General features: G+C 35.4%; 2 protein-coding genes across 3 annotated transcripts in view; one reads left to right on the plus strand and one right to left on the minus strand.

The window, feature by feature from the left end:
- Positions 1–4,031, minus strand: part of LOC107035937 (profilin) — a 35,545-nt gene extending 31,514 nt beyond the window's left edge. For both annotated transcript variants that reach the window (XM_015253597.1, XM_015253598.2), the window contains exon 1: positions 3,599–4,031. In XM_015253597.1, coding sequence (XP_015109083.1) covers positions 3,599–3,709 — 111 coding nt within the window. In that variant the 5' untranslated portion in view covers positions 3,710–4,031. The remainder of the gene's footprint in view (positions 1–3,598) is intronic.
- Positions 4,032–8,946: 4,915 nt separating this feature from the next.
- LOC107035909 (nucleolar protein 10) lies at positions 8,947–25,167 on the plus strand. The gene is made up of 14 exons (XM_015253555.1): positions 8,947–9,142; positions 9,275–9,320; positions 9,974–10,188; positions 11,263–11,841; positions 13,508–13,945; positions 15,578–15,854; positions 16,652–16,898; positions 18,259–18,453; positions 19,504–19,588; positions 19,665–19,778; positions 20,587–20,825; positions 21,909–22,286; positions 23,087–23,267; positions 24,602–25,167. The coding sequence occupies exons 1-14, from the start codon at positions 9,077–9,079 to the stop codon at positions 25,058–25,060; spliced, it is 3,519 nt and encodes a 1,172-aa protein (XP_015109041.1). The 5' UTR covers positions 8,947–9,076; the 3' UTR covers positions 25,061–25,167.
- Positions 25,168–26,692: the final 1,525 nt, after the last annotated feature.

Consider the following 26,692-nt stretch of genomic DNA (forward strand, 5'->3'; position numbering starts at 1 on the left):
TGGGAAAATTTTGGAAAAATTCCCGGTGATGCAGCACAGTCAGATACTTCTTCCTTGAATTTTTTATTTAATTGATTGTTTGTCTATCGAAGTATTTGGTAGCGAAGAATGCATTTGAATATATTCCCACCACAAAATACACGGAAAAAATATAAAATTACTTTTTATTATGTGAACATAATTGAGGACTCGCCACACGCAAAATTTACTGTCGAACATGGTAAAAATTACGAGTTGGTGAAGTAGAAAGTGGAGGAATAGAAGTCGGTAGCGAAGTGGTGAAACGGTATAAGTCATTTTTTACTATTGACCAGTTTTCAATTAATTCCTCGGAATCTAAGGGAGATAGCAAAATTCTTGTTATTACCTTTTTTATAGAGCCGATTGAGTTCTACAACAAATGTGATTACAAAATTTTTGATATCTCTCTTAGATTCGGAGATATTCCTCAAAAACTCAACTGAGGTTTTACCACTTCGCTACTGAAGTAAAATTTCATTTGAGACCAGGGATAGGCATATTCATCAATCATAATTACCGTTAAATTGTGAAGTTGTCAATTTTTAACATAAATCTTAAAAATTTTAAATATTAAATTATCCAATTTGTATATTTAAATGTTGAAGTATTCTATTAACCAATAATTTAGGTAGGAAGATTGACGATTATTTGGATAATCGACAATCAAGTACCTAAAATTAGAATTATCTTGTTAACAAAAAAATTACATTTCAATATTATCAAATATTTTATTCACCATCAATTGGAAAATTTAGTTATTAAATTTTCTTAATATTTTAAATTTGTTAAATAGAGTTAAACTTTGAACAATATAAGGAGATAATCCTGCTAATATTATTGGCCATCCCTGTTTGGAGACGAGTAAAAATTCGGTTAAGATAAATCAAATTTTAAAGTTGTTTCAGTACACTGAGAGAAAAACGACAAAAGTTTCAAAGAAGTCTTACTTGTGCCGAGAAAATAGTTTTTTGAAAATTATCCAAAAAGGATTTTTTTGTGCCAAACATGCAGAGAGTGCGCCGGAATGAAAAATTTTTGTCGCAAAAATAGATTTAGTAGTTGAAAAAAAATTGCATTCTCTGTACACGCAAGAAATGTCATTTCTAGCACTACTCCTTCGCTATTCGATACTCCCATACGTTTTTCGTTTCGGCTGTCTAATAATCACAAACAAGAAATGAACCCTTAAATGAAACAATAATAATCATATGATAGCGATCTTGTAACTTATGGATAAAATATTTGTTGATAAATTTTCCTCTATATGAGATGTTTTCACCCTGAAAAGGCACCGTCTGGTGTGAATTATCCGCCTCTTGAGCCAAATATTTCGTTGCTGTCGAAAGCAGAACAATTATTCATGTTTGAGACTTTTAAATTCGAACCAAACAAATTCTTTTTTGGCAATTTTCAACTAGCGATTTTGTTGGCCCAAACAAGACTTGTTCGACAACATGTTTGTTTTTCTCTCAGTGCATGGTCCTCGATTACTATGTTCACATTGTAATTTTTAATTTTATATTCTCTCTGTGTTGACTGAAAAAATAAAATGGAAAGATGAAACAGGTAGATTTTTAGGAGAGTAGAGGGAGGATAGGCAATTTTAAATAGATAATTATCTATTTAATTATTCATGAACATGACAAACATGACGACCACTTCAACCCCTAAATTAACAATTAATTTAAATTGATTAATTAATGAATTAATTTAAAAAATCGTGACTTTTGGGTGAAAATGGGAGAAAAAAAATCTAAAAAAATTCTGTCACCTTGAAAAACATGCTGACCCTGCCCGCCGTGTTGAATATAACCGAAAAACTCCACAAATCGAGTACTAAAATTTTTTATTTCAATGGAAATTCAATTACCAAATTAATTCCTTTAAAAAAAATTGTCAATTTTCGTTGAAATGAGTCAGAACTGAAATATTCGAGTTACCGGTTTAAAAAATACGAGATATTTATTCATAAACATGACAGACATGACGAACATTTAAATCCCATTAAATCAATAATCAATTTAAATTGATTAATTAATGACTTAACTCAAAAAATCCGGAATTTCAAGTAAAAATGGGAGAAAAAAAATCTAAAAAAAATTTGTCGCCTTGAAAAACACGGTGACCCTATCCGCCATGTCGAATATAACCGAAAAACTCGACAAATCGAGTGTTAAATTTTTTTATTTCAATTGAAATTCAGTTACCAAATTAATTCCTTTAAAAAAATGTCAATTTTCGTTGAAATGAGTCAGAACTGAAGTATTCGAGTTACCGGTTTAAAAAATACGAGATATTTATTCATAAACATGACAGACATGACGAACATTTAAATCCCATTAAATCAATAGTCAATTTAAATTGATTAATTAATGACTTAACTCAAAAAATCCGGAATTTCAGGTAAAAATGGGAGAAAAAAAATCTAAAAAAATTCTGTCGCCTTGAAAAACACGGTGACCCTACCCGCCATGTTGCATATATCCAAAAAACTCGACAAATCTCGTGTTAAAAATGAAAACCGTTGGAATCGATTGGCGAAATATTCGGTGTTCTGTGCCGGCACTCTCTTGCCACACCCTCTTTGTCGTTGAATCTTCACTCCTTCTGTATCCGAGTTACCCCGAGTGTCTCTGAGAGCCCCCCCAGACCCACCCCCGCCCCAAGCCGCCGACAAATCCCCGAGAAACCCGAAAAAACGTGAAAAATCGTAAAAAAAACTTTTAAATCGGTTTTTTCGAATTCTCGAACTTGCGGTTGCCCTCGGATGCTCTAGAGCCGGTCAAAAGGAGACGAGAGAGAGAAAGAGAGAGAGAGAGTGGATGCGATCGATGCGCGCACGCCCTCGTGGAGGTGAGGAGGCGAGAATAAAGGAAAAAAACGAGAAAAACGAGAATTTCCGAGAGCGAAAAAATTTGTTCCCCACGATTTCCCGAGATTGCGGGCCTTTAAATCGATTAAAAAAATTCTCGTCGCATTCTCGGGGTGTCTGGGGACCCCCAGGAGTGTAACAGAACGACGAAAGATGGTGGAGACACGAGGGGGGGCACGTGGCAACTCCAGAAAACCCGACTTTTCCCCGAGAATTAATCGTTTTAACAACGAAAAAATCCACTTTTCACCGAAATAATCGCCCGAAATGGAGCTTTCGGGGTTAGAAAATCGTGGATTGCCGGCACGGGGACCTTGACGAGCCCGTAGAGAGTCAAAGTGAGATGGAGAAGTCATGGCGTGCGCAGCTGTGCCTCGAGCCTCGCGATCCCAAAGCGTTCCCTCAAAAATCCCGGATTAAGTACCATCACCCACCCCCCAAAATCCCCCCCCAGACACTTTCAAAAATTCTCAAAAAATTCAGGAGGCATCCCCGAGGTGTCCCGACACCCCCTGAATTTTTTCCGATTTTTCCGCGAGCTTTAGCCCCCCCGAAAAAATAAAAAACTCGGTAAAAACGCGAACATTTCAACGAAAATCGTCGGCAACTTCTCGTTGACAATTAATTAACAATTAATTTGGCAATTTTAAACGGTTTTTGGGCACGTGAAGTGGTGAATATCAGGTACTAAGGGGAGTAACTCACGTCAAAGCCCTCGGATTTAGCCCAGAGATTTCCATCGTGGCCGGCAATAGCCGCCTTCGTAACGCATCTCGATGCGAGCAGCTGCTTGTCAACGTAATCCTGCCAGCTCATTGTTGTTTGTTTTTAAAAAAATTTAAAAAAACACCACAAAATAATCCCCTCAACTCCTCCGAAACTCCGTGCAAATCAAATTAATCAATTAATTTGACTCAGTATTAATTGTTTGTCCACTCAACTGTGGCCTGTGGCGTTAAGTAAACAAGATTAATTACTGTTAATCCAATTTACTCAACAGTTTTTCTGTTGATCGCTTGGGGTTGGGGATCTGTCGGCGTTTATTTCGGTTTTTAAGGGGTATAAATCCACGGGAGACACTTGGATACTTGGGGAGGACCCGTCGACTGACTCGACTCACGTCTCGAGAGACTACTGATTGGAGGGAGCGCTAGGAAGACTCACCAACCGACACGCCGCACGTCTCCCCCACCTTTTTTTAGGGGAACTGGTGGGGGAGGGGGCTTTTGTCTCTCTTGCGAGCAACGGCGGGGGGTGACGCCATGTTTGGCGGTTCTCTCTTGCGCTGGGTGGGATAGAGCGGGTGGAGGGGCCGCCGGGAGAGCAGACGACAGGGCTGCCAACTGCTTGGGAGGGGTCGGGTCAGGTTGGGGTCAGAGGGAGCGGTTTTTTGAGCGACGCGGGGGCTCGAGGAAACTATGGTTCTTGATTCAATTTTTAAGGAAATAATTTAAAAGAAGCAATTCCCAAAAAATTTGGAATGACGGTTGGTGAAGAAAGACGATGCCTTAATTTAATCCTGAAATTGAGGACGCATGAATTCTTGTCGATAATGAGGGAAATTAGTTGTTTTGGAATTCTTGATTCAATTTTTAAGGCAGCAGTTTAAAAGGAATTATCGAAAAGTTTGGAATGAAGATTATTGAAGAAAGGCGATGCCTTAATTTAATCCTGAAATTAAGGATTCAAGAATTCTTGTCGATAATGAGGAAAATTAGTTGTTTTGGAATTCTTGATTCAATTTTTAAGGCAGCAATTTAAAAGGAATTATCGAAAAGTTTGGAATGAAGATTATTGAAGAAAGGCGATGCCTTAATTTAATCCTGAAATTAAGGATTCAAGAATTCTTGTCGATAATGAGGGAAATTAGTTGTTTTGGAATTCTTGATTCAATTTTTAAGGCAGCAGTTTAAAAGGAATTATCGAAAAGTTTGGAATGAAGATTATTGCAGAAAGGCGATGCCTTCATTTAATCCGGAAATTAAGGATTCAAGAATTCTTGTCGCTAATGAGGGAAATTAGTTGTTTTGGAATTCTTCATTCAATCTTTAAATTCATAATTATTAAAGAATGGAACTATTATTTTTTATTGCAGCTTTAAAGCAGTAATTTACAAGAAATTCTCAAAAAGTTTGGAATGACGATTATTGAAGAAAGGCGATGCCTTAATTTAATTCTGAAATGAAGGATTCAAGAATTCTTGTCGATAATGAAGGAAATCAGTTGTTTTGGAATTCTTGATTCAATTCCTGAGTCAACAATACAAAGAAAATTATTTAAGAAGATCTCCTGCATTGAATCCTGAAAAGAAGAACCCGTAGGAAATAACTCTCTCAGTAATTCTTGAACGGAAATTATAAAAGAAAAACAATTTCTTGATTCAATTCCTAATCCACAATGAAGAAAAAATTAACGCAATTTTTTCTCGCAACTTATTTTTTCCAAAAGATTTGACTAAAAATTATATAAGATAAACTCATTCTTGATGTAATTCTTGAATCCGGGAATGGGGACAAAATTATTACGGAGAATTATTTACGGAGAATTTTGGAATGAAAATTGAAAAATTAAATTTTCATAATCCAATTTTAATAGAAAGAATAAAACAAGATAAGAAATCGAATTAAAATCGACAGGGAAATCAAATAAAAAAGCAATTAAATTAAGCGAAAAAAAGTTGACGAAATTCAGTGGAATTTCAACATCTATCGAGGCTAATGAAGTAGCAACCGTTGAAGATGACTTTATTATAAGTAATATTTAATGAGAGCCATTCTTCGTAATAATATTATGAGTCATGGAATCCAGTAATGGCCATGAGGTGTACAATGACGATGGAAAACCGGTGACGTTGGGATGCGTTTACGTCTTTCTCCCCTCCATTACCTCTCTCTCCGACCATGACTGTCTATCTCTCACTCCACCTTTTTCGTCGGGCTACTTGTCCTCGCGGGCCAAGTTGGCACTTTGCAGCACTACTACGGGGCACATGGGCTGACTCATCACCCCCTTTTACGAATATTTAACGCCTCCCAGGTCACATTTTCATAATTCCGGGGGAATAGAAAAGAAGAATCGGGGAAATTGGGGTATCATTTCTAAGGGAACACGGAGATGAACTCGGAACGAGGCGCGAAATCTTGAGGTTCATTCGTCGATTAATTTGTGAGAAATTAATGTGCCAATAAAAAATCAGAAATCAAATGAATAATCTTTGTATTTGAGAAGTCCCACAAGTTGGTTTTTATTAAAAGTTTTCCAACAAAAAACACATTCATAATCACATCGGCGCACACGAGTCATCAACTAATTTTACCACCAGTAAATGTAAACACATCTTACCTCAAAATGTACCAGTAAAATATAAAACAGTAGGTTAAACTTTTGTTAATTATACAAGTAGGGACTACGCACCAACAAAAGACAATGAACATTTTTTATATATATAGACGTAAGCAACATATGTATAAAGATATATCAATCGTTAATAAATATTTATTGAAAAAAAAAAAAGCATAAGATTCACAACCTCAAGCTCCCAGGTTCGAGCCCCGGCCGGCCCAAAATTCCACAGCAATTTTTCATCACAATTTTCCACATAATATTCAACTGAAAATTCAACACAATTTTCAAACCGAATATTCCACGGAATTTTCAACTGAAAAATCCACTCCACATTCAACATTCCCTGGCTAAAGGCCCTCGGGCGATGGCCGCGTTGGCAAGTTAATCCTTGCAACGAAAAACCGGTGAAATTTGAAATTTGAAATTTAATCTCTCGAAATCTTCTGTAAAAAAATTGGTGTTACTTTTTTTTGGCAACAATCTATTTTATTTATTTTTAACGGAATTCGTTACAAGTCCGCGAACTCGCAACTGGCTATTGCCCGAGGGCCTTCGGCCAGGTATTTACAAAGTAGTATAGACATTATAAAACCGAGTGGAAATATAGCTATAGTTTGACAATAAGAAAATAGATAGTAAGAAAAATGGTAGCAATCTATTTCACCAGGGATATAGTTAAAATAGCTCTAGCCTTACGGTAAATTCAAAGATTATTGAAAAGTGCAAAAAATTGCAGAAAACTCGATTAGATTCGGAATTCCAATTTTTTTCTCAATTTAATTATCGTTTTGGTTTTTCAAAGAAGAAATGTTTAAAAATGAGGATTTAACCCAGGGTCTTATGTGAAAATCAACATTTCCGTTGTAATCAAGGATTAAAATCTGACCGTTTTGCAAACAAGTTTTATTATTTATCTATAAGAGGGACATGTTTGAAAGAATATCAATATGTTGCGAAATTTAATTTAGATAATACTAACTGGGTATGAATTTTTTCAATTTTTTTCCATGCAATTTAGTTGAAAAATTTTAAAACTGAAAATATCCTAAAGTACAGCGTAACCCGGCCTGAAGGTAGAGCTACTTTAAGGATAATCGGGCGAGGAGGAAATGTAGGAGGTGAGGTGGAGGGGTTTCTATTGTTTTCCTGCAGAAAACCAATCGCTGAACAAAAAAATTTTTCCCATTCGGATTCAAAATTCAGGCAATATTAGAGAGTATCTCCGGTTAAAAATTATTTTTGGAGCTAATCAAATTTATTTGTATCTGTTCCACGCATTGAATGGTTTTCAGATTGTTTTTTTTTAATAAATGAAAAACTATTAATCCATGCGAAAAAGTGGCAACATCGTCGGTAGTTTTTTTTTCACCAGGAGCTGGTTCCACTGGCTCGAGGGAGCTCCAATCACAACGCTTCATCGCTCTCTCTCAAGAGACGTTTAAATTGACCGCGCTACCCTCACCCGATCGGTACTTCGGACGTTGCTGCTCGTTTGGGCTGCGTGCGCAGAAATTTCATTTTTCAGTACTTTTTTCGCTATTATTAATAAACAACGCTCCTAGGCGACAATCTTTTTCACTCAAAAAATCATTAATCACATGTTCTAAATGTGTCTAAAGTTTCATGACTTTGGCTGCATTTTTTCCTCGGGTTTTGCAGTTTTTTCGGTGATTTCCATAAGATCACGGGTTAAATGACTTTTTCAAAAATTCATAATAAATTAACCATGCTCCCCAGCAGTCTGAAACTTTGCACACGCCTTTTCCATAATTTGAAGAATACGTAAAAAAATGGCTGCTTTTTTTCCAACCCTCCCGATTATCCTTAACCTCATGTGTAAGCAGCGACTTTAAAAATCACTTTTGTTGTTGCCTTGCTCCTGGGGTTTCTCAAATTTTGGAAACGGTGTCTAAATCGATTCAATAATATGTGAAAAAATGTTCATAAAATTGGCTGCACTTTTTGAATCTTTTACTCCTAGTCCGATGATCCTTAAAGTACTATGGTTACGGATCGATTTCCAAGTTTAAAATATGAAATAATTTTTTTATGAAAGTTAATATCAATAAAAATCCTCCTGGTGCGATTTGTGGTACATTGATCGTTTAGTATGGTTGATAAAAATTAATGAAAAACTAGATTTCAACACAAAGTCTTATGGGCAAATCACATTTTGGGTGGTTTTTATGATAAATCCAAGATTAAATTATAAAAAAATACCAAAAAATGGGAAAAAAAAACAAAAATTTACGACCATCGATGAAAATTATTGACCGTTTGGGACTTTAGTTATAAATAATTTCGGCTCCTCGGTGTTCGGAAATTGCGTGTCGAGTAGATGCGGCAACGACGTGTTAGTGGAGTGGGGACAAGCGGGCATTTCAAATCTCGTTTTCCCTACGCTGTTAATTTACAGCGTTGCCACGCATAAAACGACGCTAGTCAAAGGAGGTACATTATTTGACTAATAAGTGAAAAATAATAAAAATAATCGATTAATTCTTATATTCATAAATTTTATAATTCACAAAGAGAATTTTCAATTATAAATCATAGTTTTTTGATTAATTTTTTTAGATTTTCTTGGCGGACACTCAACGATCACTTTGGAGAGTGACCATACTACTTTAATTGACAAAACTTGCCGAGTATGAGCCGCTGCGCACTGATAAGTGTCTCTAGCCACTGGAATGGGGGTGCATCATCGAACCACGTGTTCTCGTGTCTCCATGCGTCCGGAGCCCATCAAACAGTCTTGGTTATGCTCAACTCTTCAATTATGCTGTTGGAACATAAATAAAGGTCTCTCACCAATTGCAACAATTGGAACTAACGAAAATGCAGGTCTCCAGCCCCAACAACGTGAAAATCTACAACCTCAGTGCAGGAAAAACTCTTCCAGAGGTGAGATCGATAAATTAATCTGTTATTTAGGTTATAAATAAATTGAGTCTGGGGAATATTCCAAGCAAATGCACTTTCCACTCATGATTATGGATTTATTCGCTTATTTATCAGTCATTTAATGGATTTCAGTGGCTGTCAGAGAGGAAAAGGAGGGCATTGTTGAAGAAAAATGTTGGTGAGTGGTTGAAATAATTTATTCAACGGTTTCTAGTCATTTTTAATGGCCAATTAGTGGTTTTAGTTTAGTTACAAATTAATTAATGACAACATTTCGTCGTTTTTGTTCTGTATATCTCGCTCAAGATGTGCTAATATTTTTTTGGAGAATTTTCTGATGAGCTACAAGAAAGGTTTTTCAATATATTTTTAATAAAATCTATAGTTACTGGGATAGTAAAAGAATAAATAAAGTTATTTATCGATCTCATGTTTAATTTGATGATTTGATTATGTGTTATTTCTGTGGAAAATTTAGAGAAAATTTCACAAGAATTTCGTTATGAATTTAAAAAAGTTCTTTGGATTTTTCAAAATAAAATCCTTCATTGTTGGAATAATTAAACATTTGAATAGTTGTTTATTGTTTTAATTCGTTAATGAATTCTTTAATGAACAAGTTTAGGAGAAAATATTGAAAAAAAATTTTTATAATGCATTTTATGAGTTTCAAAAAAAAATTGTGATGTTTTTCTATAAATCCACTCATTTCCGAGATAATTCCACAATTAAGAAATGTGTAATGGTCAATTAATCATTTTTCACTGATTTAGTGAAGAATTCATTGATTGATTTGTTTTTAAAATTTTTTATTTTGGGTTTGTTCCACAGAAATCAGAAGAAGTATCGAACTCATCCAGGATTTCGACATGCCTGGAGTCAGTACCTCGATAAAAGTGTCCAGAGATCTCCAATATGTCCTGTCGACTGGAATTTACAAGCCCAGAGTCAAGTGTTTCGATGTTAATAATCTCTCCTTGAAGTTTGAGAGGTGCTTCGATTCTGAAGTCGTGACTTTTCAGATATTGTCCGAGGATTACAGCAAAGTAAGTGATAAAATATCCATCATTTCGTGAATGGAAATCATGTAGAGACTAGAATTGAACTGATAAGTGGTGAAAACATTGATAACAATTTCAAGACCTCTGATTGACTGCTAATTAAGGGGGAGTCACTCCGCTTTTTTCAAATACCACAGAAATTGATGGGAAATTTTGGAAAAATTTGCTCAATTTCTTCTTTATGATTTGTCAATCAATCGAAAAGTTAAGTTTAAGCTTTGTAATTTATTTAAATTACAAAGCTTCCATTCGAATTGATATTTTTCCCAAAATCGATTTTTCACCGATAATTCAAAAAATTTTCATCAAAATGGAATTAGTCATGGCTCAAAAAGTTAGTAACAATACCCTCCTGATTCTATCAGAATATAATGGGGGTCGTACAATTGGTTGTTGAGTTGCAGCACATTGTTTATGCGATTTGAAAGAAAAAATGGGTTTTTTCATGATTACTGAAAGAGTCATCAGTAACAGCAATTAAATCAGGGCTTGAAAAGTATATTTCAATGGCTTCTTAATCAAGTTGAAAAATGGTGAGAACAGCATCATTGCTTATCAAGTTACACAATACCGTCATGAGCTTTTTATATAAAAATCTCTATCTCTAGTAAACTCAGGTAGCAGTCTATTACGTTGAATACTCATTCATATTGATTCATGCTCCCGACTAACTTCTGACAGAACCTGGGTTAAACTCTGGCTAAATCCTGAATAAACCCTGATTAAATCCAGGCTATCCAGTGATTAAACCTTGATTGAACCTCGATTAAACCCGGACTGAAAACGAATTCGAGTCTTGAGAGGGTCTGAATGTAGAATTATTTGACAGAACGAAATAATACGCAAAATTTTGACGACATTTCAATTGATGATAGTACTATGACATGAAAAAATCAAAGAAAAGAATAGTGAAATAAGAATTAACGAAAGAGAATCCATTCGGAAGCAAATTGTTAATTTATTACCAACAATAGCTCTCCTCATTTACAAAAAATGCAATCACCCACTTGTTTCAATACCCAAGAAATTAAAAACCTCTGCTACCAAATCCCTCCCCAGCTGGTGTTCCTGCACTGCGACAGACACATAGAGTTCCACGCAGCCCACGGGAAATACCACCGCCTGCGAATCCCCCGATTCGGCCGAGACCTTGAGTACCACTACCCCTCGTGCGACCTCTTCATAGTGGGAGTCAGCAACGAGATCTACAGATTGAACCTAGAGCGGGGCCAATTCCTGAAGCCCTTCCTCTCGGATTCCTCAGCGATGAACAAGTGCAGCATCAATCCGGTGCACAATCTCCTGGCGGTGGGGACGCAGGAGGGGAGGGTCGAGGCCTGGGACCCCAGGAGCAAGGAGAGGGTGGGAACGCTGGACTGTGGCTTCCACTGCGTCACCCAGGACACAAAGCTGGAGGGCGTCCCCTCGGTGACAGCCCTCAAGTTCCAGGGGGGACTCACGATGGCTGTGGGCACTGCCACCGGACAGATCCTCATGTACGACATCAGGAGCAGTCGACCTTTCATTGTTAAGGACCACATGTATGGACTGCCCATCAGAAATATCGAGTTTCATGATAAAATGGATCTGGTTTACTCCATGGACAGCTCGATTGTGAAGATCTGGGAGAAGCAGACTGTGAGTTTTTAACTATTGGGTTATTATAGTGTAAAGCGCGGGTGTACTATCTTTCGAATGTTATCTGGATTTTTTAAATCTTTCGTAATCCAAAATTGTCAATTGAGTGCTACATCATGTAGAAATTCCCAAAAATTATGATGGAATGATAAAAAAAATAGAGAAAATTCTGAACTTTTTCAAAGGGCGTTTTTAATTGAGATTCAGAATGAGTTGTAAAAAGTGGAAATTACAAATATCTGACTCGCTGTGGCAAATTATCTATTAGCTGTCATTTTCCATGGTGGATAACTAAACACTAACTCCTCATGGGAAGTGACAGCTAGGTATCTCAATTTTCAAAACAGTGGTATGTAGTCATCTGCCATTTTTATGTGATAAAAGTGTGATTAAAAAATTCTCCAAAATATTACAACTTTTTTCAAAGAGCCTTTTCCGTAATAAATGTCTCTGTGCAGTGTGGGAAAAGATTTACGAAATCAGTCTTTCCCCTGCATGATATTGGGTGACAGGCCGCCATTTGTCACCGTAAATCAGATACATTTTTCAATTTCTTGTTATTCAACTTATTCTGAATATAAATTAAAAATTCTCTTTGAAAAAATTGAGAATTTTTTCTACTTTTTTTTGATTATTCATTCATAATTGTTCAAAACTTCTGCATGATGCAGGACTTGATTGACAATTTCAGATGACGAAAGATGAAAAAAAAAACATCGAAATAACATTCGAAAGACAGTACACCCGGGCCTCAATTTGATTGATAATTTAATAATTTCAGTTTAATGGTAATTGATAAAAATAGTGGTGAGAATGCTGATAAATTATAGTGATTGGGTCGAAGGTGAATGAAGGGTTTTGTGGATCATGTTGACGTTTTCAATTTAATTCACTTATTTATGAAGTTTATTTATGGAATAATTTTAATGAACAATAATTAACGTCCTTATCTCGTAATTTATGGGAATAATCTTTCCAAATATCCGACAAATTGAAGCTAAATATAGTACAAACCACAAGAGAATATCAAGAAAAAAGTAAAAGGCAACATTAATAATAGCAAATTTTCATTTTCACATTTTCATGAATGTATTAAAAACAAAATTAATCGCAGCAGAGGCACAATATCTAATGTTGTCCTGACGACAAACGGATATTTTCACAATCTTCACAAAACACTAGTCTCGAGCCCATTTAGCCCCACTGGTTCCAAAGCTCCAGCCTGAACTTTTCACTTCGACAATTTGTTTCCAATTCCAATTGTTTATTGAGAGCTTCAGGCAGAAGTGCCCATCGAAGTCACAAAACAATACAGAACATAAGACACAAACATGTATAAATATATGTATAATCCCTGAGAGAACACTGAGATAATCTCACAACAGGAGCGTGAAAATCATTAAGTTCATTCGTCAAGTAATTTCCCAAAAATAAATAAGCAAACAAAAACTCAAAAATCAAATGAATCATCGCTCGCCAACATCAATAGAAAGTCTCTCAAAAAATCTCCCAGAAATATCGTGCAGCATGACATGATCACATGATATCACATGATACACATGAAAATCTCGCAGTAACAATAATCAATAATTAGCATCATCGTCTCGCAGCTCATGTGAATAATCTCTCGAAATAGACAAATTCAAGTTGAACACAATCGTTCCAGGGGAAGCTTTACACGTCGATAGAAGCCCAGAACGACCTGAACGACCTCTGCACCATCCCCGGGACTGGAATGCTGTTCCTAGCCAACGAATCCCCGAAAATGCAGACCTACTACGTCCCCAGTCTGGGTCCAGCCCCAAAGTGGAGTGGATTCCTGGACACCATCATCGAGGAGCTCGAGGAGTCCAACTTCGACACGATATACGACAACTACAAGTTCGTGACTGACAAGGAGCTCGAGGAACTGGGGCTCACCCACCTAATTGGGACGAATCTCCTGAGGGCGTACATGCACGGCTACTTCATGGACGTGAGACTCTTCAGGAAGGCCAGGGACGTCATCAAACCATTCGCCTTTGAGGATTACAAGAAGAAGAAGATCCGAGAGAAGTTGAATGAAGATGCGAAGAGCAGAGTTCAAGTACAGAAACTGCCTGAGGTAATTCATATTTATTCGCTTTGGGAATTGATGGGCTTGGAAGTATTATTTAGGATTTTAGGAGATTTTTGCCAATTTTTTGGGGATGTATGCGTTCAGGAAAAATATTTTTCTAGTTATTTTATCCTAAAGCAATTTATTATCGAGATAATTGGATAATTAATAATTAAATGAAGATGTTGGTGCTGGCTTTGCTGATTTTTTCAATTACAACTGCTAAATTATCTCGTTAATGAGTCGTTTTAGAGGAAAATGTCGTAAAGAATTTTTTTTACGTGAGAAAATTTTTCTATAAAAAATATCTTCTGACATTTTATCGTAAAATTACTCATTAACGAGATATTTTAATAATTGACAATAGAATGAATATTTGAAATGGGATTTTAGTTTATTTTAGAAACAACACTTGAAATTGAATTTTAATTTTTTTTTTAAATGTTAGAAGACATTTCTTCCAGAAAAAACTCATTATCGAGATAATTAAACAATTAATGATGAAATGAAGGTATTAGTATTGACTTCACTCATTTTCCCCAATTGCAATTGTTAAATTATCTCGTTAATGAGTCGTTTTAGAGGAAAATGTTATAAAAATTTTTTTTAGGTGAGAAAATTTTCTACAAAAAATATTTTCCGAAATTTTATCGTAAAAGTACTTATTAGCGAGATATTTTAATAATTGACAATAGAATGAAGATTTGAAATGGGATTTTAGTTTATTTTGGAAACAAAACTTGAAATTGGATTTTAATTTTTTTTTTAATGTTAGAAGACATTTCTTCCAGAAAACACTCATTATCGAGATAATTAAACAATTAATGATGAAATGAAGGTATTAGTATTGACTTCACTCATTTTCCCCAATTGCAATTGTTAAATTATCTCGTTAATGAGTCGTTTTAGAGGAAAATGTTATAAAAATTTTTTTTAGGTGAGAAAATTTTCTACAAAAAATATTTTCCGAAATTTTATCGTAAAAGTACTTATTAGCGAGATATTTTAATAATTGACAATAGAATGAAGATTTGAAATGGGATTTTAGTTTATTTTGGAAACAAAACTTGAAATTGGATTTTAATTTTTTTTTTAATGTTAGAAGACATTTCTTCCAGAAAACACTCATTATCGAGATAATTAAACAATTAATGATGAAATGAAGGTATTAGTATTGACTTCACTCATTTTCCCCAATTGCAATTGTTAAATTATCTCGTTAATGAGTCATTTTCGAAGAAGATGTCATAAGAATTTTTTTTTAGGTGAGAAATTTTTCTATAAAAAATATCTTCTGACATTTTATCCTAAAATCGCTCGTTATCGAGATATTTTACCAATTAACAATGGAATGAAGATTAAAGAATTGACTTCAGTTGGTTTCCTAATCCCAACTGTTCAATTATCTCGTTAACGAATGATTCTAGAAGAAAAGGACAAAATTCATTTTTTATCTAGAATTTAATTTTCTACAGGAAAGGTTTTTTGATAATTTTTCACAGGAGAACTTTTCACCGAGATAATTAACATTTTTTTACCATCTCCCCCGAGATAATCAGAACAACGAATCAAAAATTCGATTCATCTCTCATTTTATTGCCATTCCATCGATTATTAAATTATTGAAATTATTTTTAGGTCAACAAAGAGCTGGCGTTCAAGCTCATGGACACTGAAGCCGACAGCAAAGCCAAGAAGAAGAAGAGCAACGCTGCGACTATCCTCAAGGACGACAGGTTCAAGGCCCTCTTCACGAACCCAGACTTCCAGGTTGACAAGACTTCGGTTGAGTTCAATCTTCTGAACCCTGTGATTTCCCAGCTGGATAAGGGGAAGGCGAAGAGACTAAAGGAGATCGAGAGGGAGGAGGAGGAGAGGAAGAGGGAACCTAACGCCTTCGATGAGGATAAAGAACGTATGAACATTTTTATTTATGGGTCACACCAGTTTTTACAAGTACCAGAAGTATTCGATGGAGAATTTCGGGTGGATTATCTTTCGAACGTGATCTTGATTTTTTTTTTTTATTTTGATGATCTGAAATGATCTCCAATTGCTATTCAGTTTTACATAGCCCTGGAGTCTCCATAAATTATGATTGTACAATCAAAAAAACGTTGAAAAAAAGCTGATCATTTTCAAAGCGTTTTTGAATAATATTGGGAAATAAACACAATAGGGAGGAAATTGCAAATTAATAATTTGATGTATATAATGGCTGTTAGATCGTCATTTGTCACAGTAGTCAATGGCTGTCAGATCGTTAGTTACCATGATAAATTATCCATTCACTATTTCCTCTCTATCGGACTTATTTCTTAATCTTTATTAAAAAAGCTCTTGGAAAATGTTCAGTTTTTTTTACTTTTTTTGATTGTACAATCATAATTTTTAGGGACTCCTGCGAGATGTATAATCCAATGGAAATTCGGATATATTTTACATTATGACGATGGAAAAACAATTGAGATAACGTTCGGAAGATGATCCATTCGGGTCTTAATTAAAAAAAGTGCAAGCATGAAATATTATGAAATTTTGGAATTACTCAATTCCCTGGTGAATAAAAAATGAATGTTCGTAAAAAGTAAAATGACGTTTATTTCGAAAAAACAGAAAGATTTGTATTTTGTCCTTCATATTAAATTAAAATTGATTAATTGACTGCTGAAAGAATTCACTCAATATTTTGTTATTGATTCTCTTCTGCAGATAATGGAAGTTCAGATGAGGAATTATTACGCGACGAGTCATCAGACGACGAGAAGACCTGGTCGAAGGAAGTGAAGAAGAAGTACAGAGAGCTGAAGAGAAAACGACGAGAAGAAGAAATCGAAGATGATGACAACGAAATTGAAGAGAAAGAGGATGCTAAACAGGTGAAACAGCCCAAGTTCTACGAGATCAAGGAGGGGGCAGAGTTCAGGGGCGGAAAGACTTACATGAACAAGAGAATAAAGTAAGTTTCATACTTTTCAAATTATTTTTTCATGTTTTAATTATTAATTCAGCAGCGAAGTGGTGAAACCGTTGAAGTCGACTTATTTCCCAGTTGAGTTTTTCAGGAATATTTCCGAATCTGAGGGAGATAGCCAAATTTTTGTGATTACGTTTGTTGTAGCTCTCAATCGACTCTACAAAAAAGGTCATAACAAAAGTTTTGCTATCCCCCTTAGATTCCGAGATATTCATTGAATACTGGTCAATAGTCAAAATTGACTTGTACCGTTTTATCACTTCCCTACTGAATTAATCGACATTATTTTCCATTTCTATTTCTATTTTTTTTCTACTTCAAGTTTAAGGCCCGGGTGTACTATCTTTCGAACGTTATCTCGATGTTTTTTTTTCATCTTTCGTCGTCTGAAATTGTCAAGTAAGTCCTACATCATGCAGAAGTTTTGAAAAATTATGAATGAATAATCAAAAAAAAGTAGAAGAAATTCTTAATTTTTTCAAAGAGCATTTTTAATTTATATTCAGAATAAGTTGAATAACAAGAATTTGAAAAATGTATCTGATTTACGGTGACAAATGGCGGCCTGTCACCCAATATCATGCAGGGGGAAGACTGATTTCGTAAATCTTTTCCCACACTGCACAGAGACATTTATTACGGAAAAGGCTCTTTGAAAAAAGTTGTAATATTTTGGAGAATTTTTTAATCACACTTTTATCACATAAAAATGGCAGATGACTACATACCACTATTTTGAAAATTGAGATACCTAGCTGTCACTTCCCACGAGGAGTTAGTGTTTTGTTATCCACCATGGAAAATGACAGCTAATAGATAATTTGCCACAGCGAATCAGATATTTGTAATTTCCACTTTTTTCAACTCATTCTGAATCTCAATTAAAAACGCTCTTTGAAAAAGTTCAGAATTTTTTATATTTTTTTTTATCATTCTATCATAATTTTTGGGATTTTCTACATGATGTACCACTCAATTGACAATTTTGGATTACGAAAGATAAAAAAAATCCAGATAACATTCGAAAGATAGTTCACCCGAGCCTTAAATCTCAATTATTTTCTGTGGATGATTCATGTGATTTATTCCACTTTTGTTTTTATTTTTTAATTTTCTAAATTATTAGTCATTCTAAACTATTTTCTGTAAATGATTCATGTCATTCACTTTTCATGTTTACTATCTTGACCTCTTCTTTTTGCTGCTAGACATTTATGTCAGCCGCTTTTGTATCATATGCGTTCATTATTCTCACAGTATTAGTAGGTCTTGTAATTGGTTTCGGTTGTCTTCACTTGAATAAACAAGAGAATTAATAAATTAATTAATTTCTCATTTTTAGGACAAGTTTGGGGGACAGATTAAACAGCGAGAAATCTAATGTGAGAGTCACCGGATCGAGAGGAAATAGGGAAATGACTTTCTCCACTGGGAAAAAGAAATTCGGAAAATCGAGGGATTCTTTCAAGCACAGGAGGGCTGACCAGAAGGGGCTGTTAAGACCTGCTGGCAATATTGGAAAGAAAAAATATAAAATGTGAATAGATTAGTAATTAATCTAATTAACGTTATTAATTGTATATTTTTTCATAAATAAAATGTAAAAAATTTAATGTAATCTGTAATCTGTATTTTGTTTAATTAGTCGTTGAAATCATCATTGAAATTATATTTTTATTGTAACAAAAATCGAAATTATAATTATTAGTAATGAATTAGTGCAAGTAACTCGATAAAGGCCAATTTTTTTCATTTTTCGGTGATACTGAAAAATAATGATTGATTGAAATTCAATTCTCATTATGTAAAAAATATAAATCATCATTGAATTAATTAAATTTAATTAAGTCTTAATAAAAAATGTTTTGAAAATATTGAAAAACAATTTTAAATTAAAAGAAAAGAGAAATATGGAAGAAATCATTTAATCAACAAAAAATTCAAAATAGTGACTTTCAATAATTAATTAGTGCAAGTAAATTCAAAATTTTTAGGAGATATAAAAAGATAATAATTGATTTGAATTCAATCAAATTCATAATTTTATCCCATGTTCCCCTGAAATTTCCTCTAAAATTCAATTATAATTCTGTAAAAAAATATGAATCATTAAAAATTCATCAATTTTAATTGTTCCTCAAGAAAATTGTTTTAAAAATATGCAAAAACAGAACTGTAAATGAAAAGAAACGAGAAATATGAAAGAAATTTCGAATATTTCCCACTAAAAATCGATTTCACTCTATCGCAATAATCATTAATTACCAACATTCTCATAAAGAGGAATCAATATCTCATTCGAAAGGTCAAAATGTCATCGCCCCGAGAGATAGTGTTTCTTCCTGGGGAGAAATTAACAATAATTTAGTGTTCTCTCGTGTCAAAGGTAATTTACACAGCAAATAAAAATGGTGAGTCCCTTCAGACCATAAATTTCTCTATCCTAGACTTGAATTCAGGGACTCTGAACTCTTTATTTACGTTTATCATTCATACCTGTGGATTAAGGTGATGGGGGAGGGGGGGGGAAGATTAATTGGGGTTTAGAAACACACGTGAGAGGGAGAATCAACTGTCAACAGTAAACAAATGTCCCTCACTTGGTCGTGATGATGGGAGGGAAATTGAAGTCATCGTTGACAGGAATTTTGTTGAAATATTTGAGAAGAACTGTAATTTATCAGCTTTGTTGATGGATTAATTTTTTAATTTTCGGAGGTTTTTTCAATTTTTGAAAATCTTTTTCAGACAAATTTCGAGGGGAGTGGTCCGGCGAATGAAAAGGAGCTGTCGGGACGATCGGAGGGCCCTGGAGACCCTAGAACTTCCGTTTTATCGGAGTTGCAGATGAGAAGTACAGAAGTGAGTGGATTAATGATTTTTCTAAAGGAATTACTTTTTTCAGTTGAGGGTCAAATGACGTTGGGAGTTGAAGGTCAGATGGACCTTTACGATCCTGCACTATTGAATGCCCTTAAGTGTTGTTTGAGGGTCAAACGACCCTTAAGGACGTTTTGAGTGGAAGGTCAAATGGTTTTTGAAGGTCAAACAAACCTTAAGAACCTTGGGATTAAGGGTCAAAGGTCTGAAAATTCAAACAGACTAGAAGAGAGTGATCGGAAAGGGTCATTTGACCCTCAATCCCATACCTCTCCAAGGGTCGTGGCCCCTTAAGACAATTTGACTCTTGACTTCAAACGGATTTAAGAGTTGTTTGACCCTCAACTAACATTTTAAAAAAATCCTGAAAGGTTCTAACCAGACGCTTTTCCTGTTGTTTCATATTTTCCCACTGCTTTAGCATCAAATGGTTTTAAGGGTCAAACGACCCTTGAGGATGTTTCGAGTTGAGGATCAAACAAACCTTAAGAGCCTTGGGATTAAGGGCCAAAGGTCTGAAAATTCGAATAGATCAGAAGAGAGTGATCGGAAAGGGTAAGTTGACCCTCAATCCTACACCTCTTCAAGGATCGTGGGCCCTTAAGACAATTTGACCCTCGACGCCAAACGTTCTTAAGGATCGTTTGACCCTTACGACCATTTCATCCTTGGCTCCGAGCGCCATTAACCCTCATTTCACCCTCAGGACCAATTGACCCTCAACTAAAACAAAAAAATATTTCCTGAAAGGTGCCCAAAAGTTTGGGGCTGATTTCATTTTTCGTTCTAGATAGGATTCATCACCGAAGTACCTGATTACGAGAATCTGAGTACATCAGCTGTGCTTCATTACTGCAAATGTAAGATACTCATGCCGTATCTGAGATTACTGTGGGTGATGGGACTGAGACCAACGAGCACAGATTCAGAGCGTTATTCCTGCTACTCGGTTCTAGCGAATATTCACACGGTCCAGGTGACCATCTTCATGTGCATTGGATACGTTCTGCAATACATGGCTTGTTTCAGGTAATGAACAACAAAATGCCGCATAATCCTCCGATTAACTGATTAACAAATCAATTTCTCTCTCGAAAAACAGAATTTATCGAATTTTTTTTTCTCCCTGTCTCCCTGAATTTCACGTGACAATTATTGGCATTTTTTAATCAGTTGATTGGTTCGTTGCGTCATGAGTTAATCATGAATTATAATTCAGTAGCGAAGCGGTAAACCGGGTTAAGTCAATTTTTACTTTTGGCCATTTTTTGATGAATATCTCGGAATCTAAGAGAGATATCAAAATTTTGCTCATGACCTTTTTTATAACCCTCAGTTTGCTCTACAAAAAAGGTCATGACGAAAATTTTTGTATCTCTTTTAGATTCCGAGATATTCGTCAAAAACTGGCCAACAGTTAAAATCGACTTAACCCGGTTTACCGCTTCGCTCCTGAATTTATTGTCAATTGAATTATTTTGCAAGAAGCATTGCAGCAATTAATGGAGGATCATTGTCAAGACTCAGCCCTGATACCAGATATGGACCAACTTTATTGGAAATATAACTGAATAAAATATAAAATCACAGGGATAGATGTTACGTAGACATTGGGTATCGATAATCATCACAATTGCTCTCGATCTTCTCTCTAGCTCTCCTCATCGAACACTGACTCATTCCCAAACTCTTTCATTTCAGCATACTCTAATTACTTTCTTCGTTATCTAGCACTCTCTCACTAGCACCTACACTCATTCTCCATACTCTTTGTCACCCACAATGATCTCTTTAATTCCGTCACCCAGGCCACACGCATCCCCCAAAACCTCCATCTAGCATAAACATTCTTATTTTCCAAACTGTCACTCGCTCCAAACACTTCTCATATCACACCTCAATTCCATAAACTCAGTCTCAAACCTATCGTCTCTATTCAGTCTTTCTGATCTGATTCGTTGCCTCTTTGGCGTCACACATCCGGTCCCTCACGTATCGCCCTCTTTTCCCTTTCGCTTCTTCATTCATTAATTTTATTCTTTAAAAACACATGCGCACAAAAACGGTCTCTTGGCATTTTCTCCCAGAGTAAATATTCTCCTCGCCCCCCAGGAGAGACAGAGGATTCTGCTACAAACTCCTTCCCGTTCAATATGAAGAAGTAGAAAATATCACGAGAACTCGAGCCTACGAGCAGATCTGCTACGGGAATGCTGTCTTCAGCTATCTCATCCCCAGTGTTCTCCACCTGGTCGCCTATCTCTACACAGTCTACCTGTTCAGGATAAAGGAGAATGAGCAGCTTCAGAACCTGATGGAGAGGGCATTTCTCCTCTCGTCGAACCCAGTGAACCGGGGAAACCAGAAGAAACTGGTCAAGATCCTCTGGCTGTTCATCGGCCTGTCCGTTGTCTGGATGACGATGGCACTTGTCACTGTCAACGTCCTCATGGCCAGGGGCACCATCCTCTTTCAATGGTTGGATCACAGGTGATAATCCCCCTCACAATCGCCGAATTACAGATGAAGAGGAAAACATTTAAGGCCCGGGTGTACTATCTTTCGAACGTTATCTTGATGTTTTTTTTCATCCTTCGTCATCTGAAATTGTCAATTAAGTCCTGCATCATGCAGAAGTTTTGAAAAATTATGAATGAATAATAAAAAAAAAGTAGAAAAAATCCTTAATTTTTTCAAAGAGCATTTTTAATTTATATTCAGAATAAGTTGAATAACAAGAAATTGAAAAATGTATCTGATTTACGTTGACAAGTGGTGGCCTGTCACCCAATATCATGCAGGGGGAAGACTGATTTCGTAAATATTTTCCCACACTGCATAGAGACATTTATTACGGAAAAGGCTCTTTGAAAAAAGTTGTAATATTTTTGAGAATTTTTTAATCACACTTTTATCACATAAAAATGGCAGATGACTACATACAACTGTTTTGAAAATTGAGATACCTAGCTGTCACTTCCCATGAGGAGTTAGTGTTTAGTTATCCACCACGGAAAATGACAGCTAATAGATAATTTGCCACAGCCAATCAGATATTTGTAATTTCCACTTTTTTCAACTCATTCTGAATCTCAATTAAAAACGCTCTTCGAAAAAGTTCAGAATTTTTTCTATTTTTTTAATCATTCTATCATAATTTTTGGGAATTTCTACATGATGTACCGCTCAATTGACAATTTTGGATTACGAAAGATTAAAAAAGTCCGGATAACACTCGAAAGATAGTACACCCGGGCCGTAACTGAATTATTATTCTTCGTCTCCTGCAGTCCTGAACAATTCAAGAAACTATCGAAAGTTCTGCTGATCATCTGCACCCTGTGGCACGATATGGTACAGGGGACCATCATCACGAGCTACTGCCTCCAAGGACAATTACTAGTAGCTCATCTGAATTTTCTCAAGGCTAAACTGCTGCAGAACACTCTCCCTGCACTAGACTGGATGAAAGTAAGAACATTTTCTTCGATATCTCGGAAACTTTTCAAGATATCAAAGTCAATTTCATCTCGTCAAGAAGCTCGGAAAATTTCCCTTTCCATCCTCTTGTCATGAACCCATTTTGCCCCATAATTATGGGAAATATCGCTGAGGAGCCTTTTCACCCCTCAGGAACGGCTTTTGAGGATATTCAAAGAAGTTGCGGGGCAAAATGGGTTCATGACCAGGGGATGGAATCGGAAATTTCCCCGCTTTCAGATGAAACTCTCAAGATATTGAAAAGATATTGAAGAAAAGTTAAAAATGAGAATTTTATTTTAGTTTGTTTTGCTTCCGAATGGAAGCTTTGTAACCGTTCAAATTTGAGTTTTGGATTTTTTGTGTTATATAGACCAAATATGATCTAAAAAGTCCGAAAATGCAATTTTTAGGCCTGGACTGTACGTGTGTGTGTAATGAGTATATGTGTACGTATGTAAAAAAGTTTTTCTTCAATTGTTCACTAATGAATGAAATTGAAACTTTTTTTTCAAATGTGGGTATTGTTGAGCCCTATCGATCGCCATTAATGAAATTTAAATTCATCGATTAATTTTTAATTTTCGTTTTTTTTCGAAAATCAGTTGTCTCACGATAACTAAAAAAAATGCTCTGAATGGATTGAATGATGGCTTAAAAAATTTGTTTGGATGTCCTTTTGACCGAATTCGAAGATGAAGGCGCTAGCAATAATCGTTATTTTGATTTATTTGAAAATTTGCAAAAATTTTGTATTTTTTGAAAATCAGAATTCCGGGGATATCTTTGAATCTCATGCTTCAAATGAATTCAATTATAGCTTGAAATGTTTGTTTCAATGCCATTAAGTCCAAGTTGAAAGATGATTACGATAGCTATATTGGTTGATTTGATTTTTATGATAATTGTTGAAAATTTCGAATTTTTCTTTACTTTCCCTGAAAGTGAGGTTTCCGATGGTTTCTTCAAATGTGATGTTTCAAATTCATTCAAGTATGTATAAATAAAATTTTTCTATTAACATTTTATCGAAGGGCTGAGGGGAGAGAACCGTAAAAAAGACAATCGGTTGTACAGAAGAGAGGGATAATCAGAATAATCGTGATAATAACATTCAACAGAGTTGAAAATCTGACAAAATCAGTTGAAAAGAAATCTTATTCAATTCAATAAAATGAATTAAACAATGAATTATCCACGATAGAAGGAAATGATGTGCAAAACAACCATTCGGACGCATATTGCTAATTTATTATGAAAAATAACTCCCCAATGTGCAATTTCTCACTTGTTTTGACTTTTCCTTGGTGTTTGCAATCATTCAGGAAATCCTCGAGTTTAAAAAGCTCCTGAAGTACTTGAACAACGACCTCGCCCCGGCTGTCTGCATTTACACAGTGGTGAACCTCTCCTGGGCAGCAGCAGGCACAGCCTGGCTCCTCGAGTACGACACGATAGACTCGACAGCCAGTCCAGTTCCCTACTTCAGCATTGTCAACGTAATCCTCTGGGTGCTGATAGCAATGGCTCCCTTCGTGCAAGCGGCCAGACTCACCACCGCCTGCTCCATGATCCAGAATCTGGGGCACGAGGTCAGGGTGAGACCCTTCGTCTACCAGTCGACACCTGGGGAAGACCTCAACACCATTCTCCTTTACACCTCTTCGTTGAAAATGTGCGCGAGACTCTTCAGGGTGCCCATCACTGGACGTTATCTCTGTTTACTGCTCACTGTTTCCAGTATTGTGCTCCTGGTCATGGGACAATGCCACTTCTTCTCGTGAATCGGTGATTAGGGGTTTTTAGGGGAGAATTTTTGGAGGGGGAGTTTTTGGGAATTAAGGCCCGGGTGTACTATCTTTCGAACGTTATCTCGATGTTTTTTTTTCATCTTTCGTCATCTGAAATTGTCAATTAAGTCCTGCATCATGCAGAAGTTTTGAAAAATTATGAATGAATAATCAAAAAAAGTAGAAGAAATTCTCAATTTTTTCAAAGAGCATTTTTAATTTATATTCAGAATAAGTTGAATAACAAGAAATTGAAAAATGTATCTGATTTACGGTGATAAATGGCGGCCTGTCACCCAAATATCATGCAGGGGGAAGACTGATTTCGTAAATCTTTTCCCACACTGCACAGAGACATTTATTACGGAAAAGGCTCTTTGAAAAAAGTTGTAATATTTTGGAGAATTTTTTAATCACACTTTTATCACATAAAAATGGCAGATGACTACATACCACTGTTTTAAAAATTGAGATACCTAGCTGTCACTTCCCATGAGGAGTTAGTGTTTTGTTATCCACCATGGAAAATGACAGCTAATAGATAATTTGCCACAGCGAATCAGATATTTGTAATTTCCACTTTTTTCAACTCATTCTGAATCTCAATTAAAAACGCTCTTTGAAAAAGTTCAGAATTTTTTCCATTTTTTTAAATCATTCTATCATAATTTTTGGGAATTTCTACTCATAATGCACCACTCAATTGACAATTTTGGATTACGAAAGATAAAAAAATCCAGATAACATTCGAAAAATAGTACACCCGGGCCTTAAGGGGAAAATTAAGATTCAGGGGGTTTTTTCTTGGAGAAAACGGTTTTTTTCTTGTTTTGCTTCCGAATGGAAGCTTTGTAATTGATCAAATTTAAGTTTACAATTTTTTGTGTCAGGTTAACTAAATATGGATTGAAAAATCGGAGTAGGCGATTTTTAGGTAGTGTCTGTATGTATGTATGCAGTGTTTTTTAAAAAAAAATTTAAAGGAATTTTCTTAATGGGGATCGATCGAATTTATGAATATAGGCTTTATTTAATAAGCTCTATTCATTGACACCAATTAAAATTCAATTTTTCAAAGAGATTCGAAAAAATTGATATTTTTTCAAAAATCAATTTTTCAACGATCACTCAAAAAATTGTCATCAAAATGGAATTAGTGATGGCTCAAAAAATTGATAACAATACCCTCTTGATCCTATCAGACTATGATGGGGGTGGCACAATTGGTTGTTGAATTACAGCACATTGTTTATGCCATTTGAAAGAGAAAATGGGTTTTTTCATGATTACTGAAAGAATCATCAGTAATAGCAATTAAATCAGGGCTTGAAAAGTATATTTCAATGGCTTCTTAATCAAGTTGAAAAATGGTGAGAACAGCATCATTGCTTATCAAGTTACACAATACCGTCATGAGCTTTTTATATAAAAATCTCTATCTCTATTAAACTCAGGTAGCAGTCTATTATGTTGAATACTTATTCATATTGATTCATGGTCCCGAGTAACTAATGACAGAAGCTGGGTTAAACTCTGGCTAAATCCTGAATAAACCCTGATTAAATCCCGGCTATCCACTGATTAAACCTTGATTGAACCTTGATTAAACCCGGACTGAAAACGAAT

This window comes from Diachasma alloeum, unplaced genomic scaffold, assembly GCF_001412515.2.
Source record: "Diachasma alloeum isolate Michigan unplaced genomic scaffold, Dall2.0 Dall_scaffold_00202, whole genome shotgun sequence".
Taxonomy (NCBI): Eukaryota; Metazoa; Arthropoda; class Insecta; order Hymenoptera; family Braconidae; genus Diachasma; species Diachasma alloeum.